The sequence below is a fragment of the Natrix helvetica genome, assembly GCF_964273705.1.
Source record: "Natrix helvetica genome assembly, chromosome: Z".
Taxonomy (NCBI): domain Eukaryota; kingdom Metazoa; phylum Chordata; class Lepidosauria; order Squamata; family Natricidae; genus Natrix; species Natrix helvetica.
The window spans coordinates 26,619,924-26,638,887 of NC_138554.1; the positions used below are offsets into that span (position 1 = coordinate 26,619,924).

Consider the following 18,964-nt stretch of genomic DNA (forward strand, 5'->3'; position numbering starts at 1 on the left):
ACAATAAGCCCCCCCCCCCCGATAATAAGGCCCAAGCCATATTTTGTGGGTCAAAAGAAACACGGTAGGGGTCACATTGCCAAACAAAGATATGAAGAAAGAGTGAATGGAGTGACAGGAAGACCAAGAGCGATATAGTTGGATGGAGATTCTCAAAAAAAGCAAGAAGTTTAAAGAACAAAAGGAAATGTATGAAATTATGTATGCGTATAATTTGCAAGGGCTGTTCGTGAGAATATAAAAATGTAGTGATGGTATTAAGAACTACAGATAGTCCTTGATTTATAACAGTTCATTTAGTGACCATTCAAAGTTATAACGGCACTGAAAAAAGTGACTTATGACCATTTTTCATACTTACAACCATTGCCTTTGATCAAAATTCAGACCCTTAGCAAGGTAACTCACATTTACGATGGTTGCAGTGTCCCGGAGTCATGTGATCACATTTTGCGATTTTCCGACAAGCAAAGTCAATGGGGAAGCCAGATTCACTTAACAACCATGTTACTAACTTAACAAATGCAATTTCACTTAACAACTGTGGCAAGAAAGGTCGTAAAATGGGGCAAAATTCACTAAACAAATATCTCAATTAGCAACAGAAACTCTAACCTCAATTGTGGTCGTAAGTCTACCTGTACTTTTCTTACAATGCCTTCTTTCTCCAGCTTACAATTGGTACACTTTTTCTGTACTTGGTATTATGTTGGTTAGCCCAAGACGAAACTGTATATATGCATCTATATATCCATCTATGTAGATTCCTCAGAGACAAAGTTATCAATCTCTAGTCTCTTCTGGCTTGAAATTCTTTCTTCGCAGCCTAAAAGTAGAGCATTTATCTATCACCAGCCATCTGACATCCCTTTTAAACTAGAATTACAATGAACTGAATTGAATATTATTGATGTACCACTGCAACCACAAACATTTCTTCCCAATAGAGGCAAGGAATTGTTTATGAGAATTAAACCCACTGAGGCCCAAGCCCAACACATTTTTCTTCACCCCGCCTCCTGCAGTCTCTTACTTTACATCCTTTTGAATTCATGGAGTCAATGGTTCGACGAATGGCAGAGTTGGGAGGTTCTATCAGCTCCACCTGTGTGCGCACATTCAATTCCAGGTAAGGCCCAATCAGGAAGTAATTCTCGCCCCATTCATCCAGTGTAATCTTGGCTTTTGTTTGGATAACAGTGAAGATCCCACCAACTAAAAGAAAAAAGAATAAGGTGTTTGTTTTCTCCTTACATGTTTGTAAATTACGGTATCCTAAGCACCCACTTTAGTCAAGAAGCTTTAGAGCAATGTAAATTTGCTGTAAAAAAGCTTAGCTGGCTGAGAAATTCTGGAAACTGAAACAGAAAAGAACAGAACCCTTTATTGGCCCAGTGTGATTGGACACACAAGAAATTTGTCTTCAGTGCATAAGCAAAAATTGTTGCCAAAGGTGAGAAGATCTGCTCTAATAGATTTATTTAATGTAATTTATTCTTCTACATTGCATGGATGTGCTAATTCATCCTGAATATGTGACAAGCAATAAAAACCTGCTTAAAATAAATCTAAGAATGTAGAGATTTCAGTATCTAATCAGTCTATACTCACTTGACTTTAAATGTGAAATTCATTGTGGCTGCAGGACAAAGAAGCATATTTTTTTTCTTAAATTACTGGAGATTTTGCTAATGCAATGTTTATAACCATGCTGCTGAGGAATTCTGGGAATTGTAGTCAACCACTTATCAGGTGAAGATCAAGGTAAGCTGATTAAAGCTGAATTACAACATTCTTAACAATCTAAATATGGCTTTAAAAGTACAGTAACTTTGATTAATGCATGGAAAATTGGCCTGTTGTTGGCTATTAGCCCCAATAGCTGTTTCAGTAACTGAAATGAGCTAAATTTAGAGAACTTCTAAAAATAATTTGGAAGTGGCATGTAATTTGTACAAGTTATTGGTGAGCCTTTATGTTTGCATTCCATTTTCCTCCCATTGTACTGAGGGGTCTTTGTCAAAATCTCTGCCTATTGTCTGTTTACAGATTCTTTTTAAAGGTCTCATATTTCTATGAGACCTTCCCAAATGAGCAGAGTGGTAGAGAGTATCAAGGAGATTGATTTGGTCTTTTAGTGACTTATGACACTCACTCCAGGTCACAGAAAGGTGGACTCTGGAGGTAATTAATGCTTCCCTACAGGAGCCCCAGCACTTTAAAGAACCCTCTTCTTAAGAAGCCATCGCTGGACTCCACCCGGCTGGATAATTTCCGACTTGTCTCCAATCTTCCATTTTTGGCAATGGTTGTTGAGAAGGTGATTACGCGGACAGCTCCAAAGGTTTCTGGATGAAATGGATTATCTCAACCCCTACCAGTCAGGATTCAGGCCTGGATTTGGGACAGAAATGGCATTGGTCGCACTTCTGGATGATCTCTGGCAAGAGTGGGATGGGGGCAGTGCATCCATCCTTGCTCTTCGTGCTCCACTTGACCTCTCTGCGGCTTTTGACACCATCAACCATGGTATTCCCCTGGGGCAGCTTCAGGAGATGGGAACCTTGTGATATCCTGGTTCACTTCCTTCCTCTAGGGCCTCTCTCAGTTTGTGTTGATAGGAGGGGAGAGATCCAGCTCTCTCCCACTGCTTTGTGAGCTTCTGCAGGGCTCGGTACTCTCTCCGCTACTGTTCAACATTTATATGAAGCCGCTGGTGAGATCATCCGTCACCAAGGATTGAGGTATCACCAATAGGCTGATGATATTCATCTGTATGTCTCGGCCCATGGTGAGTTAAGTGATGCCGTGTCCCCCCTCTCACCGTGCCTGGAGGCTGTTAGGGGTTGGATGGGGAGCAACGGGTTGAAACTAAGCCCTTGCAAGGCCAAGTGGCTCTGGGTTTGGGGTTCGTTGGCTCAGAGAAAATTGCCACCTTTGGTCTTGGATGGGGTGATACTATCCCAAACAGACCCTATGCGTAATCTATGGGTTTTCCTGGACTCAGGAGTCCTGCTTGAAGAGCAGGTGGCAGGCGTGGCCAGGAGGGCCTTTGCACAACTGCGGCTTGTGTGCCAGTTATGCCCTTTCCTGGACCAACAGTCCCTACTCACAGTCACTCCTGTCCTAGTTCAATGATGGTTAACCTTTTTTGGATCATGTGCCAAAAGTGGGGGGAGCGCAGGCATGCACACACCCATAATATTATGCGTGCACCACCAGTGCGCATGTGCCCCCTTGTGCATGAGCGCACAACCAGCACTCCCCCTGCTTTTGGTGTGCTTTTTTTGCCCTCCCCAAGCTCCAGAGGCTTTCTAGGAGCCCGAGGAGGGTGAAAACAGCCTTCCCCGCCGCCCTGGAGGCTTCAGTAGCTTTCCTGAAGGCTCCAGAGCGGAAAAAACGGCCCTACAGGCAACCCAAAAGTTTGGGAACTGTGACTTCTGGTTTGTCCATAAGGCCATTTTTCACCCTCTGGAGCCTTCCTGGGGCTTCCCTAAAGGTTCCAGAGGGCGAAAAACAGACCTATGGCCAAACCGGAAATCACTTTCAGTTTGCTCATAGCTGTTTTTTGCCCTCCGGAGCCTCAGGGAAGCCTCCTGAAGGCTCTGGAGGGCAAAAAGCGGCCCTACGAGCAAATTGGAAGTCCGTTTGTAAAGTTCCAATTTGCCCATAGGGCCAGCTTTTCTTGCTCCGGAGGTTTCAAGGAAACCTCCGGAGGGCGAAAAACAGCCTTAAAAGAAGGCCAAAGTCAGCTGACAGGGTAACTCCTTGCGTATTCTAACAAATGGCTCCATCACGGCCCTAGTCACTTCCCATCTTGACTATCGCAATGTGCTCTACATGAGGCTGCCCTTGAAGAGCATCTGGAAGCTCCAGTTGGTGCAAAATGCAGGAAACACATGGTTTTGTGCAGACCCCGTGTGCACATGTATCACCTCTCCTGTGGGAGCTGCATTGGTTGCCAATTTGCTTCTGGCAATTCAAGTTGCATGTTGTCACCTTTAAAGCCCTTCATGGCTTGAGACCAGTTTGTCTGAGGGACCATCTCTTGTAAGTCACATTTACCCGACCCATCAGAGCAAGAAGGCAGGGAATGTTGTGGGTCCCATTCCTGAGGGAGGCATACCTGGTGGGACCCAGAAGAAGGGCATTCCCCCAGAGATTAGAACAGCCCCCTCTCTAATACACTTCCGGGAGGCGCTGAAGACCTGTACTGCCATCAAGCCTGGGCAACCTAGGGCAGGATGGAGCCCATTAAGTGTATCGTGTGAGCTGCTGTCACTGGGGCGGGGTGGGTGGGAGGTAATTTTGTTATATTGGACCATATTATTTTATTTGATTCTTTTTGTTAGTTTTTATTGTTTTAAATGTGATCTTATATTCTGTAAGATGCCTCGAGTCGCCATGGGCAAATAGGAGGCAATATAAATTCAATAAATGAATAAATTATGAAATAGATTTCCCAAAGAAGTTAACTTAATATCATATTTATGATCTTTTTGGTCCCGATAAAGATCTTGATTATTCATTCAAACCTTTACAATGCTTTCTCTCTAGTCTAGATCTCACATTTTTAGACTCTGCTCCAGGTGCCATTGTTTCATACTGTTATTTTATACTCTGGATTTTTGAGACACTTGACAGGTCCAGCTAAAATGACCAATACTTCACCAGAAAGCAAACATTAAATGTTATGATTAAACTAAAACTCTTGATGTTCAATTCCCCTAAACCAGCGGTTCTCAAATAGTGGGGCGCGCCCCCCTGGGGGGGCGCGAGGCTCCGTAAAGGGGGGCGCGAAGGCTCCCTTTCCATCTGGGTGCAACGGCGGCGAAGGCGTGGGCGAGGCATAATATATCCCGCCTGGAAGTGGCAGCACTTCGGACTGTGGATTTTCATTGGAGCCGCGGGCTGGAGCTGTGCAAGAAGCCTGCTCGGGCGGGGGTGGGAGGGAGGGAAGCATGGGACCGCCCGTCTTCGCCACCGCGTAGCTCGCCTCCCCGCCAGCAGCTCCACCGCCAGCATTCCGTCTGGAAGCGGAAGCGCAACAGCCGCTGTTGGGGAAGGGACAAAGGGGCGGCGGTCGCCCGATCTTGCCACCGCCACCCCTTCGCCCCTGGTAACGGCGACTGTTGTGCTGCTGCTTCCAGCTGGGATGCTGGAGGAGCTGCTGGCAGGGAGGGAGCGGAGGAGGGGAGGAGGGAGTAAGGATAGACAAGCAAGAGGGAAAGAAAGCAGGAGGGCAGAAGGGAGGTGGAAGGAAGGAAAGAAAAGCAGACACGCTGGAGGGAAAGAGGAAAGAAGGCAAGCAGGCAGGAAGGAGGCAGAAGGAAGGAGGGAAGAATGGAACTGGAAGGGAGGCAGGGAAGGAGGGAGGGAGAAAGGAAGGATAGGAGGATAGGGAAAGAGGAAAGAAGGCAGGCAGGCAGAAGGGAGGGAGGTGCAAGGAAGGAAGGAAGCATAGATAAGCAGGAGGGAAAGAAGGCAGGCAGGCAGGAGGAAAGAGGAAGGAGGGAACTGGAAGGGAGGCAGGGAAGGAGGGAGGGAGAAAGGAAGGATAGGAGGATAGGGAAAGAGGAAAGAAGGCAGGCAGGCAGAAGGGAGGGAGGTGCAAGGAAGGAAGGAAGCATAGATAAGCAGGAGGGAAAGAAGGCAGGCAGGCAGGAGGAAAGAGGAAGGAGGGAACTGGAAGGGAGGCAGGGAAGGAGGGAGGGAGAAAGGAAGGATAGGAGGATAGGGAAAGAGGAAAGAAGGCAGGCAGGCAGAAGGGAGGGAGGTGCAAGGAAGGAAGGAAGCATAGATAAGCAGGAGGGAAAGAAGGCAGGCAGGCAGGGGGAAAGAGGAAGGAGGGAACTGGAAGGGAGGAAAGAAGGAAGGGAAGGAGGAAGGGAGGGTGGAAGGAAGGATAGACAAGTAAGAGGGAAAGAGGAAAGAAAGCATGTGACTACGGTGGGAGACGAGGAAATAAATAATAATAATAAATATTTATTTCTTAGCCGCACCCTCTCCCGAAGGACTCGGGGCGGCGTACAATAAAACATAGGAAATAAATATATAAACAAACATACATATAACAAAAACGTATACCAAGACATATACATATACAAGGAGGAGGAAAGACCGGTGTGCTATGATACTAGACAAATGATACTATTTACAGTCGCGCGGGGGGGGGGGGGGCGCGCGAAATGTTTTCTTCTTCCTAGGGGGGGCATGACAGAAAATAATTGAGAAGCACTGCCCTAAACAAACCATGGTTTTGTCATACCTGCACCCCACATAAAAGCATAAAAATGGATTATGGAAGCAGGCAGGCTGTTATTCCAACAGAGACGATTGCTGAAAGAAGAATTGAGTTCTTAGCCCTTTGTCTCTCCCTCTCCGTGTGTGTGTGTGTGTGTGTGTGTGTGTGTGTGTATTATGCTATACAACTCGGCCAAAAGACCTTTCTTCATATATTCAATCTCCTCTAAGTGGCTGGACTCCAACCCCCTTCCTGGGAAGCAGGCAAACCCAGTCATCACTTACAAACCACTGTATTTACTTTACTCTCAAGGACCCTGGCTCCCTCAACTAAATTCTCCTCCCCTCTTGAGGAGCCTAAGAATCTTGGCTCTTTGCTTCCTCTTCCAAACAGGGAGTTTTACAGGAAAAGCAATAAAAGCACCCACATGAATATTCTATGAGGGAAGAGTGATTAGGAAATACCTCCGCAGAACACAAGAACCTGAAACATTGCAATGGAACCAAACAGAGCCTGGATTGTGCCTAGAGATGAAGGTTTCGAATCGTGAATAAACAGTAATGTCTTATTGCTGAGGAACTGTGTGCATTTAGAAAGGTTTGCCCAAATAATCCTTAAAGCGGCCTTTCGTGCCCTATATGTGTCCACTTCTCCCAGATTTTAACAGTCACCATGCTCTCTGGAAAACTTAGGAATTGAAGTCCGTACTTCTGGAGCATACTTAGGCTGGGGAAGACTCCTTTAATGGCTTCAACTGATTCTCTTTGTGAGATCTTTTCTGTATCATAGCAGAACAGCTAGAAAGAGAATGGGCATTTTGCAATGGATTTGCTCTAAGAAGCAAGAAAAAGAAAAATGAAATCTTCTCCATGAAGTCCTTGGCCCAATCCCTTAACCTTGGTATTTTCTTGAAGGAATGGCAGCCCATAGCTTCTGAAATCTTTTTCTGGGACCCTATAAATTTCTCTGAAATGAATCATTGAGAAGAAACATCCTGCAACTCTCCTAGGGGAAAAAATCCAAGAATATCTTAAATTAACTCAAATTCCTAATAGCACATTGTTCCCCTACCCCCATGATGGAGAACCTATGGCATGTATACCCACAGTAGCACACAAAGCCATGTTGCCCAGCATGTGTGGCCTTGCCTGCTTGTTTTCTGGGTTTCTGGCGTACTTGTGCATGCAATGATCAGCTGTTCTTTGTGCGCATGCCAGTGCCAGCCAGCTGATTGTTGGATGTGCATGTGCACCAGAATCCAAAACTTTGGCTTTTCCAGAGCAAGATTCCTTTGCACACAGCAGTGCTGAAACCTACCCTGCGCATGTGTGCCAGCCATTTGATTGTCGGGTATGCATGCACACTAGAACATAGAAGTTCGACTTTTCTGGAGTTTGTGCCCGATGAGTGCGTGCGCACGCAACATTTCCAGGGGATCTTTTTGGCACTTAGTGCTGAAAAGTTTCGCCATCCCTGTCCTACCCATACTACAACCCTAAGCTGTCTTCTAAAAAGTTAAGCAGCGCTCTCAATTCTTTTACTCATTCTGTAACAAAAAGCAAGCGCATGGCTTAGAAACAATCATATCTTGCTTCCTGATTGCCTCACTACTCTCTCCTTCCTTTGTTGGTTCAGTATACTAGATTTTATGTTGTAAGCAACGCAAAGCAGGAACCCGCCCTCTCAAAGTCCATAAGATGTCGAACACTCTAAGAGCACAACAATGAACAAGTCCAGATTAACTAACACATACTCTGCTAGAGAGAAGTTCCCTGAAGATGGGCTCCAGTAGGAGTCCGAAAGCTCAGAAGACAAAACCGCTGGTCCGCTGGTGACTGACCCAGATTGTATTCTACAACATTATCCTGGGACACATACATTCGTCTTCATTTGTAAGACCAGATTAAATTCTTTTTCAGAGACCTTTCTTGAGCATCTGCCCTCAAACATCAAAAACCCGTTGCCCTCAAATGAAACAATTCTCTCTTCCAGACAAATTGATCATTCACTTTGTATGTTATCCTTCAAGACTTATGAGACCTTTATCCAGATTGATCTAGATAAAACATCCATCAATAATCCAGGTTTTGTTGCCATATCTTCTTGGCTGGAATTGCATTTATATGATCCAGCCAGCCTATTTTACAGGGTTCTTGATGTGGGCACAAAATAAAGGAAGGAAGCTCTTTTGAGAACTCAGGGGAAGTTGAAATACACATAATAAAAATAAAAACATTCTTATTTATTTAAATTGATGTAGGGCCTTTTCACTACTCCTGTCCTTAGGAGCAAACGAGATTGTTGGAAGTGCTGGTGACAAGCAGAAAGCAACTTCTGAAAACAAATATGGGGGGAAAAAGTGAATTGGGAATAGCATTTCTACAAGGGAAAAAGTTTTTTCCCTGTCTCTTCTTTTCCAAAAAACGAATATTGTCCAATGATCACCATTGGACAATCAGATAAGTTGTACAGATCCATAATCCATATTCTTAGGCTTTGAAAGAAAGATGTTACCGGAAACCACCCAAAAGGGTAGTCTTCAATGCTTCCTTCAATAATCAAGTGATTGTCCCACCAGCTCTGGGGGGGCCTTCCTACCATATGTCAATTACATGACATGCTCTTCTAAGGCATTTTAGAACTAGGTAAATGAAGGCCTCTCACACAGATATGACAGGGCATTGCTTCTCTTGATACAGCTCTAGGCCAAGTCTCATCTTGGAGCTGCAATCAGTTGTCAACCAAATGTCCAGAGTGGGAAAAATGAGCAATAAGTTGAACTCTGTCCCATTTCTCCACTGGGTGCCTGCATCACTCACCCAGGATTCTGTATCCTGCATTCCATGATGAATGTAGTCTATTCTGAATGTATTTGCAATCTGTTCTTTCTCCAAAAAGGTTCTTGCCTGAAGCAAAGAAACCCCCTATGCCTCTTTATTCTTACTTGCTTACTTGGACATAAGCGATGAGAGAGTTCTGTAAAATGATCATAGGGTGAAGGACAGAGATAGCCACAAAATATGCAGGTAGCCTTATCTAAGGGAACAACCCACAACCAAGGAATCTACCTTGTTCAAAGGCCGAGATGGCGCTCAGTATCGTCTTTGTATTCTAACAAAGACCATCATCTTTAGTAGCAAAATGATGCCACCCATTGAGAAGAAAAAGGCCATATCTGTGGTAAATTCAGAAAAAGGCCCTATGCAGATTTTTTTTTAAAAAACTGTACGTAAAATATCATTTTGTGGGGAAAGATCACAAAGTCATTCTATTAATAGTTTGTTGTGAGGGCAGATTAAAAACAGGAAATGTATGAAATATAGAGGCTAAAAGCTTGACAAGCAGCATTTCACGCTGCAACATTTCGTTGAAAATACAAGTGGTTGACTAAAATATTTTTCTGACATTCCTGGTGAATTCCCTGATAAAATATTTAAGGTGAAATATGGCATTTAAAAAATCTAATAGGTATATAGTAAGTGTGTTTACATATAGGTATGTACATTCATAAAAAGACTTAAAAGCCAATTCTCTTTTGCAAAAATGACAGTACAAATTCCATTTATATTGGCTTGGAAGTGAAAGCCACTGCATTCAGCAGGGTTCACTGCATTAAACAGATTCTGGTTTACAACTGTTATTCACCGGAGTCCCTGCGTGCACCAACAATTCTGTAAGTCTGTTGTAGACCTTGAGTTCTAATCCTGTTTTAGGAATGAAGTTAGGTGGTAGAAATAGGCCGCTAAGCCAGTCATTCTTTCAGCTCCAGGACAAAAGCAATAGGAAATCACTTCCAAAAATGTTACCAAGTGAACTGCAAGGACTTATGCAGGTATTCACCAGGAATCAAGAGTTAATCAAAGGCATACAGGCAAAAGCTCCTTTTTGCTGGTATTGAGAATTAGAAGCAGGACTGTTTAAAGAGGATCCTGGGTCTCCTACATCCTCCATAGGTTCGGTAACTGGTAGCATGATCTACTCTAGAGAACTTGGTAAAATAATCCAGGTACAATAATCTTTAATACATTAAAAAATTCATTATGTGATGGGGGTGGTAGGGAAGATTCTGCGAACTGGCCATCTGCTGTTCAAATTGGTTATCCTGGCCCAAAGTTGAGTATCTAAACAGGGATGCAGCTTCTCAAGGAATGAACATTTCAAAAAGTTTATTGTGCAGGGGAGGTTGTTGTGGTGAGGGTTATATGTATTTCACATACAAATGTATTTTTCAGTACACATCAAGAATATGCACAGCTGATGCTCAAAATTCAAGCCAGGCCAAGAGATCTTTAATTAGCTTCAAAAGCGGTTATTCCTAAAGCAAGCGCATGAGAATAGTTTTATAGTAACATTGGCAGATATTCAGATTTACTGGGAATCCTTACCCTTTTTAAAAGAACATAGTGCTCTTCTAGTTTTTTGACCCAGTCACTTTACTACAGGGAGAGTCATCCTGAAACGCTGCCCTTGGGATCTCAGTGCCTTAAACTTCCAGATGTGTAGCAGCTGATTCCAGAAGGGGATCTTCTCAATGAACACACAGTGACAAGCAGCTTGCTGAACTGGGCTGCCCTGGAAATGTTCACTATAATAGGCTACTGTTGTCTCAGGCAGCACTAACTCACATATGAAAAAATTATGGACGGGAGGATCTGAGAACAGCAAAGGGAGGGGAAAGGCCTAAGGGATCTCCTAAAGTGCTGAGTAATGTTCTTTCAAAAAAGCCTGCAACATTACATGAACTTCCTTTCCCCCAAAATGGGTGTTTTTTAAAAAAATACAAACATTTTGCTTTAATATTCAGTGTGCCAGTCAAACATGTTTAAAAAGAGACCCAGATAGCCAATATCCCAAAGACCCACATACTGGTCAATTAGGCCTTATCCTTTACTACCTGCTCATCTTTGACCAGCAATCAGATAAGTCTTTGTTTCCTCAGGTAGTCTTCAACTTACAGCAGTTCATTTAGTGACCATTCAAAATTACAATGACACTGAAAAAAGTGACTTATGACTGTTTTTCACACTTACAACTGTTGCAGCATCCCCATGGTCACATGATCAAAATTTGAGTGCTTGTTAAGTGGTTCATATTTACAACGGTTGCACTGTCCTAGGGTCAGGTGATCCTCTTTTGCAACCTTCTGACCAGCAAAGTCAATTTGGAAGCCAGATTCACTTAACAACCATGTTACTAACTTAACAAATGCAATGATTCTCTTAGCAACTGTGGCAAGAATGGGCTCAATTGTGGTCATAACTTGAGGACTATCTGTATAGACTCCGTTCCCAGGTGATTCTTGAATTCTGGTCTCAGTTCTTTCAATACTGCTCATATTTTGTGGCTTGCAAATAGCTCTGTAGAACCTGTTTCCAGCCACATTCCCAATAAGAAATGCAGGCTGGAAATGCAGGCCTTCCAAATCCCAAACACTCTCCTCCACCAGCTTTGGAAACCTGATCATTTCCCCAAGATCTCCTTTAAAAATAGTCATCACATACCTTTATTGGCTACCTCCCAAGCCACTTCGAAAAGAATGGCATTATCAAGGTCAAGTTCATCTTCCCAGTCCTCTAACCCAGAGAGGGAGGTCACAGACAGGCTGCGGGTCAGTGGCATGGCCTCAGGAGGACGAAAGCAAGGGCAAGAGGACTTGGGCCTAGGGAGGGGGTTTCAGTGCCTAACCTGGAGAAAGAGAAAGGAAGATGTGGTCAAAAGATAGGCCAACATCTGCTCAGGACATTGCAGCAGGTAGCATTTTAGAGCTTCTCTGCATTTTAGTTCCTAGCTTTACCTAAACTTTCCCCCTCCTTAATATGTCATGTGTCTGTTTTGCAACCTTGCCCAGCCAGCTGCAGCCCTACCTTGTTCTAAACCATTATAAGCCAATTCCCCCCCACCCGCTTTCTGGCTCTTCCAACCCCTGATCTTTGAAATGCTTGTCTTTTTAGTCTGGAGTAGCAGCGACAGCTGAGGGAAGGAATAGGGTAAGATGGTGGAAATCGCCTGGCAGGGAGGAGGTTGCAACAGATTTATGTCCTGGAGCTTTCCAAAGGGGGGTTTCATTTGCGAGTTAGCCAAGAGACTCTGTATGATTCCTGGACGCAGCCAGGAAAGAAGAATGCTAAATCATTAAAAGCAACTCTTTAAGACAATGGGCTGAAAGAAACGGTGGCCTCCCAGTCCCATCCCCGTTTGACACACTGGGTCCCTTATTTGGACAGGGTGACGTGCAAAGGAAAGAAGAGGCAAACTAAGTTCCTTTAAGGGGCTGCAGGAAGCAGAAACGGGAGTGGGGGGGGGGGAATTGGGGGGAAATCTCAGGTTTGGGGAGACCAAATTTATGTCTCCAAGTTGCTCGGTGGGGAGGGAGGGTTCTGCGAGGGGGAATTTTACACTAATGAGAACGGGGGGTGGGGGGGGAGAGATCAACGTCGCAAGATTTGCCGAGGAGCATTGAAGCATTCAGTCCCGTGAGAAATCGGGGATGCAGGAAGGAGCTGGGAAAGAATAAAAGGTTGTGTGCATTAGAAAACGAACAACCAGCAAGATTCTCTGGGCCTGTAAAAGGGATGCAGGAACCCCGATTTCTAGGCGAAGTCTGGGGAAGCCCGCTCGCACTTACCTCTCGGGAGCCGAAGTCTAAGGACTCCCAATCCCCCCCACAACCAGCTCCACCGATAAGACCACGCAGACCCCGAAGCCACGCCCAGGAGGATGTTCCAAGGACTTAAAGGAGAAGCGTAGGAAGACGCGCGACGGTGGGGGGGGGGGGAGAATTGAGGCTTCCTGAAAATTGCTTTTGGTAGAAGGGAACTCGAAAGGGAGCCCAAAAAATAAAAAAAAATCAGGTGGGATATAACTAATATAAATATATATTATTTGATTATTAATAATATAACAATACAACTGCAGCAACAGAGTGGTCAACGCCTGGAATGCTCTACCGGATTCCCTTGTTACATCCTCAAACCCCACACAGCTTCATCCTCAAACTGTCTACAGTGGACCTCACCCTCTTCCTAAGAGGTCCGTAAAAGTGGGGTGTGCATAAGAGCACCAGCACGCCTGCCGTCCCTGACCTACTGTCCCCATTTATTTGTACTCATTTCCTTGTTCAGATTCATGTTTATACTTGTGCCTGTTATCTTGTACATGTTTGACAAACTAAATAAAATAAAATAAATAAATGCACGGTGAGGTCCGGAGGTAAAAAGAAAACTGTGGTAGATGGGAAGTACAGATAGTCCTCAACTTACAGAACAGTTCACTTAGTGACTGTTCAAAGTTACAACGATGTAAAAAATTGATTTAAGACCATTTTCCATACTGATGGCTGTTGCAGTATCCCTGTTGGTCGCGTGATTTACTTTCAGATGCTTGAGAACTGGCTTGCAATTATGACGATTGCAATGGCCCCGGGATCATGCAATTCCCTTTTGCCATCTTCTGATAAGGAAAGTAAATGGGGAAACCAGATCCACTTAACAACGGTGTTACGAATAGGATGGAATAGAATTCTTTATTGGTCAAGTATGATTGGACACTCAAGGAATTTGTTTTTGAGAGCATATGCTCTCAGTGTACATAAAAAACATGAAAAGATACATTCTACATTCGTCAAGAATCATAAGGTACAACACTTAATGATAGTCATAGGGTACAAATAAGCAATCAGGAAACAATCAGTATCAATATAAATCGTAAGGATACAAGCAACAAAGTTACAGTCCTGCAGTCATGGTCAGATCACTCACTTCTCCGGCTCGACTTCCCGGGCGCTACCCCCCCAACCAGAATGTCCTAGATGGTTCCGCTCCAGGCGCCTGCTGGAACCTGATAGGTTCCGGATGGAGCTTGGGCCACTTCCTGTAGCCCTGACCCGCTCCTGGATGGAGGACCTGGTGGCTGCATGGAACAGTGCAGCGGCCGGGGCCTTGGACCGGGTTGCGCCTTTGCGGCCTCTCCTGCGGCAGCGAGCCACCCTGGCCCTTTGGTTTACCGAGGAGCTAGGGGTGATGAAGCGCCACAAGAGACGCCTAGAGAGCAGATGGAGATCTTCACGCTCCGAATCTGACCAACACAGGTAAGAGCCTATTTACGGACCTACCTTGTGACATTAAGAGTGGCCAAGCATCAATATTATGCCGCTCTTATTGCGTCTGCAGATAACCGCCCTGCCGCCCTGTTTCGGGTGACCCGCTCCTTCCTTTCACAGAGGCCGCGGGAAGCCCCCTTGCAGGGTAGAGCAGAGGAATTTGAGGAATATCTGCAGGACAAAATCGCTCAGATCCGTAGCGAGTGGGTCCCCTTCAGTAGTCTAGAAGGGACGCCGGAGGCGAGTCTTGAAGGACATCCTGGGAGGAGTTTGACTCTGTTACTGCCGATGATATGGACAGGTTGCATGGGCGACTGCGAGCCACTACATGTTTCATTTCATTTCATTTTCATTTATTCGATTTATAAACCGCCCCCTCTTCCCAAGGGGACTCTGTTTATTGGACCCGTGTCCCTCCTGGCTTATACTGGCATCCTGGGAGGTCACACGAGGCTGGCTCCAGGAGTTAGTTAACGTTTCTTTGAGAGAGGGGTTCTTGCCGGCCGCCTTGAAAGAGGCGGTGGTGAGGCCGCTACTCAAGAAGCCTTCCCTGGACCCAGCTATGTTAACTAACTATCGTCCTGTCTCCAACCTTTGCTTTTTGGCGAAGGTTGTAGAGAGTGTGGTGGCACAACAGTTCCCACGCCACTTGGAGGAAATTGATTATCTAGGCCCACGCCAGTCCGGTTTCCGGCCCGGTCACAGCACGGAGACGGCCTTGGTCGCATTGGTGGATGATCTCTGGAGGGCTAGAGATGGGGGTTGCTCCTCCATCTTGGTCCTATTAGACCTCTCAGCTGCTTTTGATACTATCGACCATGGTATCCTATTGCGTTGTCTGGAGGGGTTGGGGGTGAGGGGCACCGTCTTGCGGTGGTTCTCCTCCTACCTCTCCGGTCGAACGCAATGTGTGCTGACAGGGGAGCAGAGGTCGACCCTGAGGCCACTCACTTGTGGGGTGCCGCAGGGGTCGGTCCTCTCGCCTCTCCTGTTCAACACATATATGAAGCCGCTGGGTGAGATCATTCGTGGTTTTGGGGTCGAGTACCATCTGTACACTGATGACACTCAGCTGTACATCTCCACCCCGAACCACCCCAACGATGCCATCGAAGTGATGTCCCGGTGCCTGGAGGCTGTACGGGTCTGGATGGGAAGTAACAGACTCAAGCTCAACCCCTCCAAGACGGAGTGGCTGTGGTTACCGGCGCCCCGGTTCAACCAGTGGGTTCCATCACTGGCCATCGGGGGCGAACAACTGGCCCCCGTGGAGCGAGCACGCAATCTGGGCGTCCTCCTGGATGCCCGGCTGTCAATGGATGACCAAGTGACTGCCGTGGCAAGGGCGGCGTTCCACCAGGTTTGCCTGGTGCGCCAGTTGCGTCCCCTACTGGACCGGGACACCCTTCACACAGTCACCCATGCGCTAGTGACGTCCCGACTGGACTATTGCAATGCTCTCTACATGGGGCCTCCCTTGAGATGCACCCGAAGGCTGCAGCTGGTCCAGAATGCGGCCGCGCGGGCAATTATGGGAGGTACTAGGTACTCCCATGTAACACCTCTCCTGCGCGGGCTGCACTGGCTACCTGTGGCTTTTCGGGTGTGTTTCAAGGTGTTGACTATCATCTTTAAAGCGCTCCATGGCACAGGACCTAGGACCACCGATCTCCACTCCTTCCGCAAGAAACTTAAAGCCCACCTGTTCAACTTAGCTGGCCTGACCTAACCATAGTTTTAATCTTTCTAGCCTATATTTTAAATTTTAGGGGTAGGTTTTTAGGTTGTTTTTTAATTTTTATCACTGTACAGCCTAACATTTAATCTGATTTTAGGGGTATTTAAGATTATCTATTTTGTATATGGTTTTTATCTTGTCGTCTGTACACCGCCCCGAGTCCCTTTGGAGAGAGGGGGCGGTCTATAAATTCAATAAATTCAATTCAATTCAATAAGTGGGAGAAGATGGATGATAGGAATGATGAGTGAACTAATAGTAATAGTAATGCAGCCTTACTGAATGGTATGACAGTGGTGAGGGAATTATTTGTGTAGTAGAGTGATGGCGTTTGGAGAAAAACTGTTCTTATGTCTACCGTGTTTCCACGAAAATACAACCTGTCCCGAAACTAAACCCATGCCACATTTTTCGCGTGGGCAAAAATATAAGCCCACCCCCGAAAATAACCCCCCCCTCCGGCCAGGCAGAGCACCGCTCACTGACCTAGCGTTATTCCGAAAGCGCCAAGTCGCAGGAGCCGGGGGGGGGCGGAGCGCTCATGTTGCTTGCCACCTTCGGGATACCACTAGGTTGGGGAGTGGCGTTCTGCCTGGCCGAAGGGGAGAGTTGCCGGGTGGCTGCTCCCTTGTGAACTGGCTCCCGAAGAGCCGGGCACAGCCTCAGCGGCGAAGCAGCCATGAGGTAACCATGCTCACGAGCAGCCGCCCGGCAAATCCCCTCTCCAGCTGGAAAGAGCGCCATTCACTGACCTAGGGGGTAATCCCTAAGGTGCCAAGCCATGTGGTGCTCTGCCCGCCCTCTAGCTCCCGCGGCTTTGCACATTCGGGATACCCCCTAGGTCAGTGCATGGAGCTCTGCCCGGCTGGAGAAGTGGGTTGCGTGAGCGCCTGTTCCGCCCGCAGCTTCACCAAGCACTTGCGCAGCTCTCCCAGGCCACCGCCGCTGGCTGCTGCTGCCCGCCACCGCCCGCCGCCGCCCCGTTCCGCTCCGCGCATAACTTCCAAATCCAAAAATCGGGGCCGAGTGTTCTAGCATCGGCTGCTCTAGGACTGCTCTCTATGGTGGGCCGGCTGCTGGAAGACTCTGTCCGGAAGACTCTCTGTCCGGCAGCCAGCCCACCATAGAGAGCACTCCTAGAGCGGCCGATGCTAGAACACTCGGCCCCGATTTTTGGATTTGGAAGTTATGCGCGGAGCGGAACGGGGCGGCGGTGGCGGGCAGCAGCAGCCAGCGGCGGTGGCCTGGGAGAGCTGCGCAAGTGCTTGGTGAAGCTGCGGGCAGAACAGGCGCTCGCACAACCCACTTCTCCAGCCGGGCAGAGCTCCATGCACTGACCTAGGGGGTATCCCGAATGTGCAAAGCCGCGGGAGCTGGAGGGCGGGCAGAGCGCCACATGGCTTGGCACCTTAGGGATTACCCCCTAGGTCAGTGAATGGCGCTCTTCCCGGCTGGAGAGGGGATTTGCCGAGCGGCTGCTCGTGAGCATGGTTACCTCATGGCTGCTTCGCCGCTGAGGCTGTGCCCGGCTCTTCGGGAGCCAGTTCACAAGGGAGCAGCCGCCCGGCAGCCCCAAAACAATAAGCCCTCCCTGATAATAAACCCAAGGGCATATTTCGTGGGGCAAAAGAAAATAAGCCCCTGGCGTATTTTCGGGGAAACACGAGTAGTTGTCTGAAGTGCAATGCTCTATAGTGTCACTGTGAGGGTAGGAGTTGAAACAATTTATGTCCAGGATGCTAGGAGTCTGTAAATATTTTCACAGCCCTCTTTTTGACTTGTGCCGCGTATAGGTCCTCAATGGGAGGCAGATTGGCAGTAATTGCTTTTTCTGCATTTCTGATTATCCTCTGAAGTCTGTGTCTGCCTTGTTGGGTTGCAGAACCAAACCAGACAGTTATAGAGGTGCAGATGACAGACTCATAATTCCTCTATAGAACTGTATCAGCAGCTCCTTGGGCAGTCTGAGCTTCCTGAGTTGGTGCAGAAAGAAAATTCTTTGTTGTGCTTTTTTGATGATGTTTTTCATGTTAGGTGTCCATTTTAGGTCTTGAGATATGATACAACCTAGAAATTTGAAGGTCTCTACTGTTGATACTGTGTTGTCTAGTATTGTAAGAGGTGGTAGTATGGTAGGGTTTCTTCTAAAGTCTACCACCATTTCTATGGTTTTGAGTGTGTTCAGTTCCAGATTGTTCTGATCGCACCACGAGGCTACTTCTTCAACCACCCATCTGTACGCGGTTTCAACGTTGTCTGGAATGAGACCAATTACTGTTGTATCATCTGCAAACTTCAGTAGTTTAACAGATGGATTGTTTGAGATGCAGTCATTTAACAACCACAGTGATTCACTTAACACATGTGGCAAGAAAAGTTGTAAAATGGGGCAAAACTAACTTAAATAAATTTCTCACTTAGCAACAGAAATATTGGGTTCAGTTGTGATCATAAGTTGAGGACTACCTGTAATGAAAGAAAACCAAGAATAAAAACATCAGGGACAGAACAGTCGATTAAAAAATTGATTGTAGCTGAACAATGGGGTAATGATGTGAAGAATTGTTGTGAAGTCTGCAGCATAAAGTTTGAAAGGAAAGGAGATTATGGGATAAAAGGAAGTAACTGAAAAAACAATTAAAAAGAAATGGGGAGGCTAGAGAATGATGGAAAATCACAACTAGATGGAGATTGCCAGGGAATAATCTTACAGAATCATAGAATGAGAGTTGGAAAGGACTTTGGAGGTCATTTAGTCCAACCCCCTGCTCCAGCAGGAGACGCTGACAAAAATACAGATTTGAAAGGAACCTTGGAGGTTTTCTAATCTTTTGATTGTTGGGATATTAATAGTCACAAGATAGAACACATAAATCGGGCTACA

The 18,964-nt window shown here is 46.3% G+C and overlaps 1 protein-coding gene across 3 annotated transcripts in view; it reads right to left on the reverse strand.

The window, feature by feature from the left end:
• The window catches only part of GYS1 (glycogen synthase 1), a 71,987-nt gene extending 58,771 nt beyond the window's left edge, over positions 1–13,216 (reverse strand). The window contains exons 1-3 of one of the 3 annotated variants that reach the window (XM_081970965.1): positions 13,192–13,216; positions 11,746–11,929; positions 1,034–1,215 (exon numbers count right to left, since the gene is read on the reverse strand). In XM_081970965.1, the coding sequence (XP_081827091.1) occupies positions 1,034–1,215; positions 11,746–11,863 (300 nt within the window). In that variant the 5' untranslated portion in view covers positions 11,864–11,929; positions 13,192–13,216. Of the gene's footprint in view, positions 1–1,033; positions 1,216–11,745; positions 11,930–12,165; positions 12,350–12,869; positions 12,966–13,191 lie in introns of those variants that run through there. The other 2 variants (XM_081970963.1, XM_081970964.1) reach the window with 2 other exon arrangements.
• Between the last annotated feature and the right edge of the window lie 5,748 nt (positions 13,217–18,964).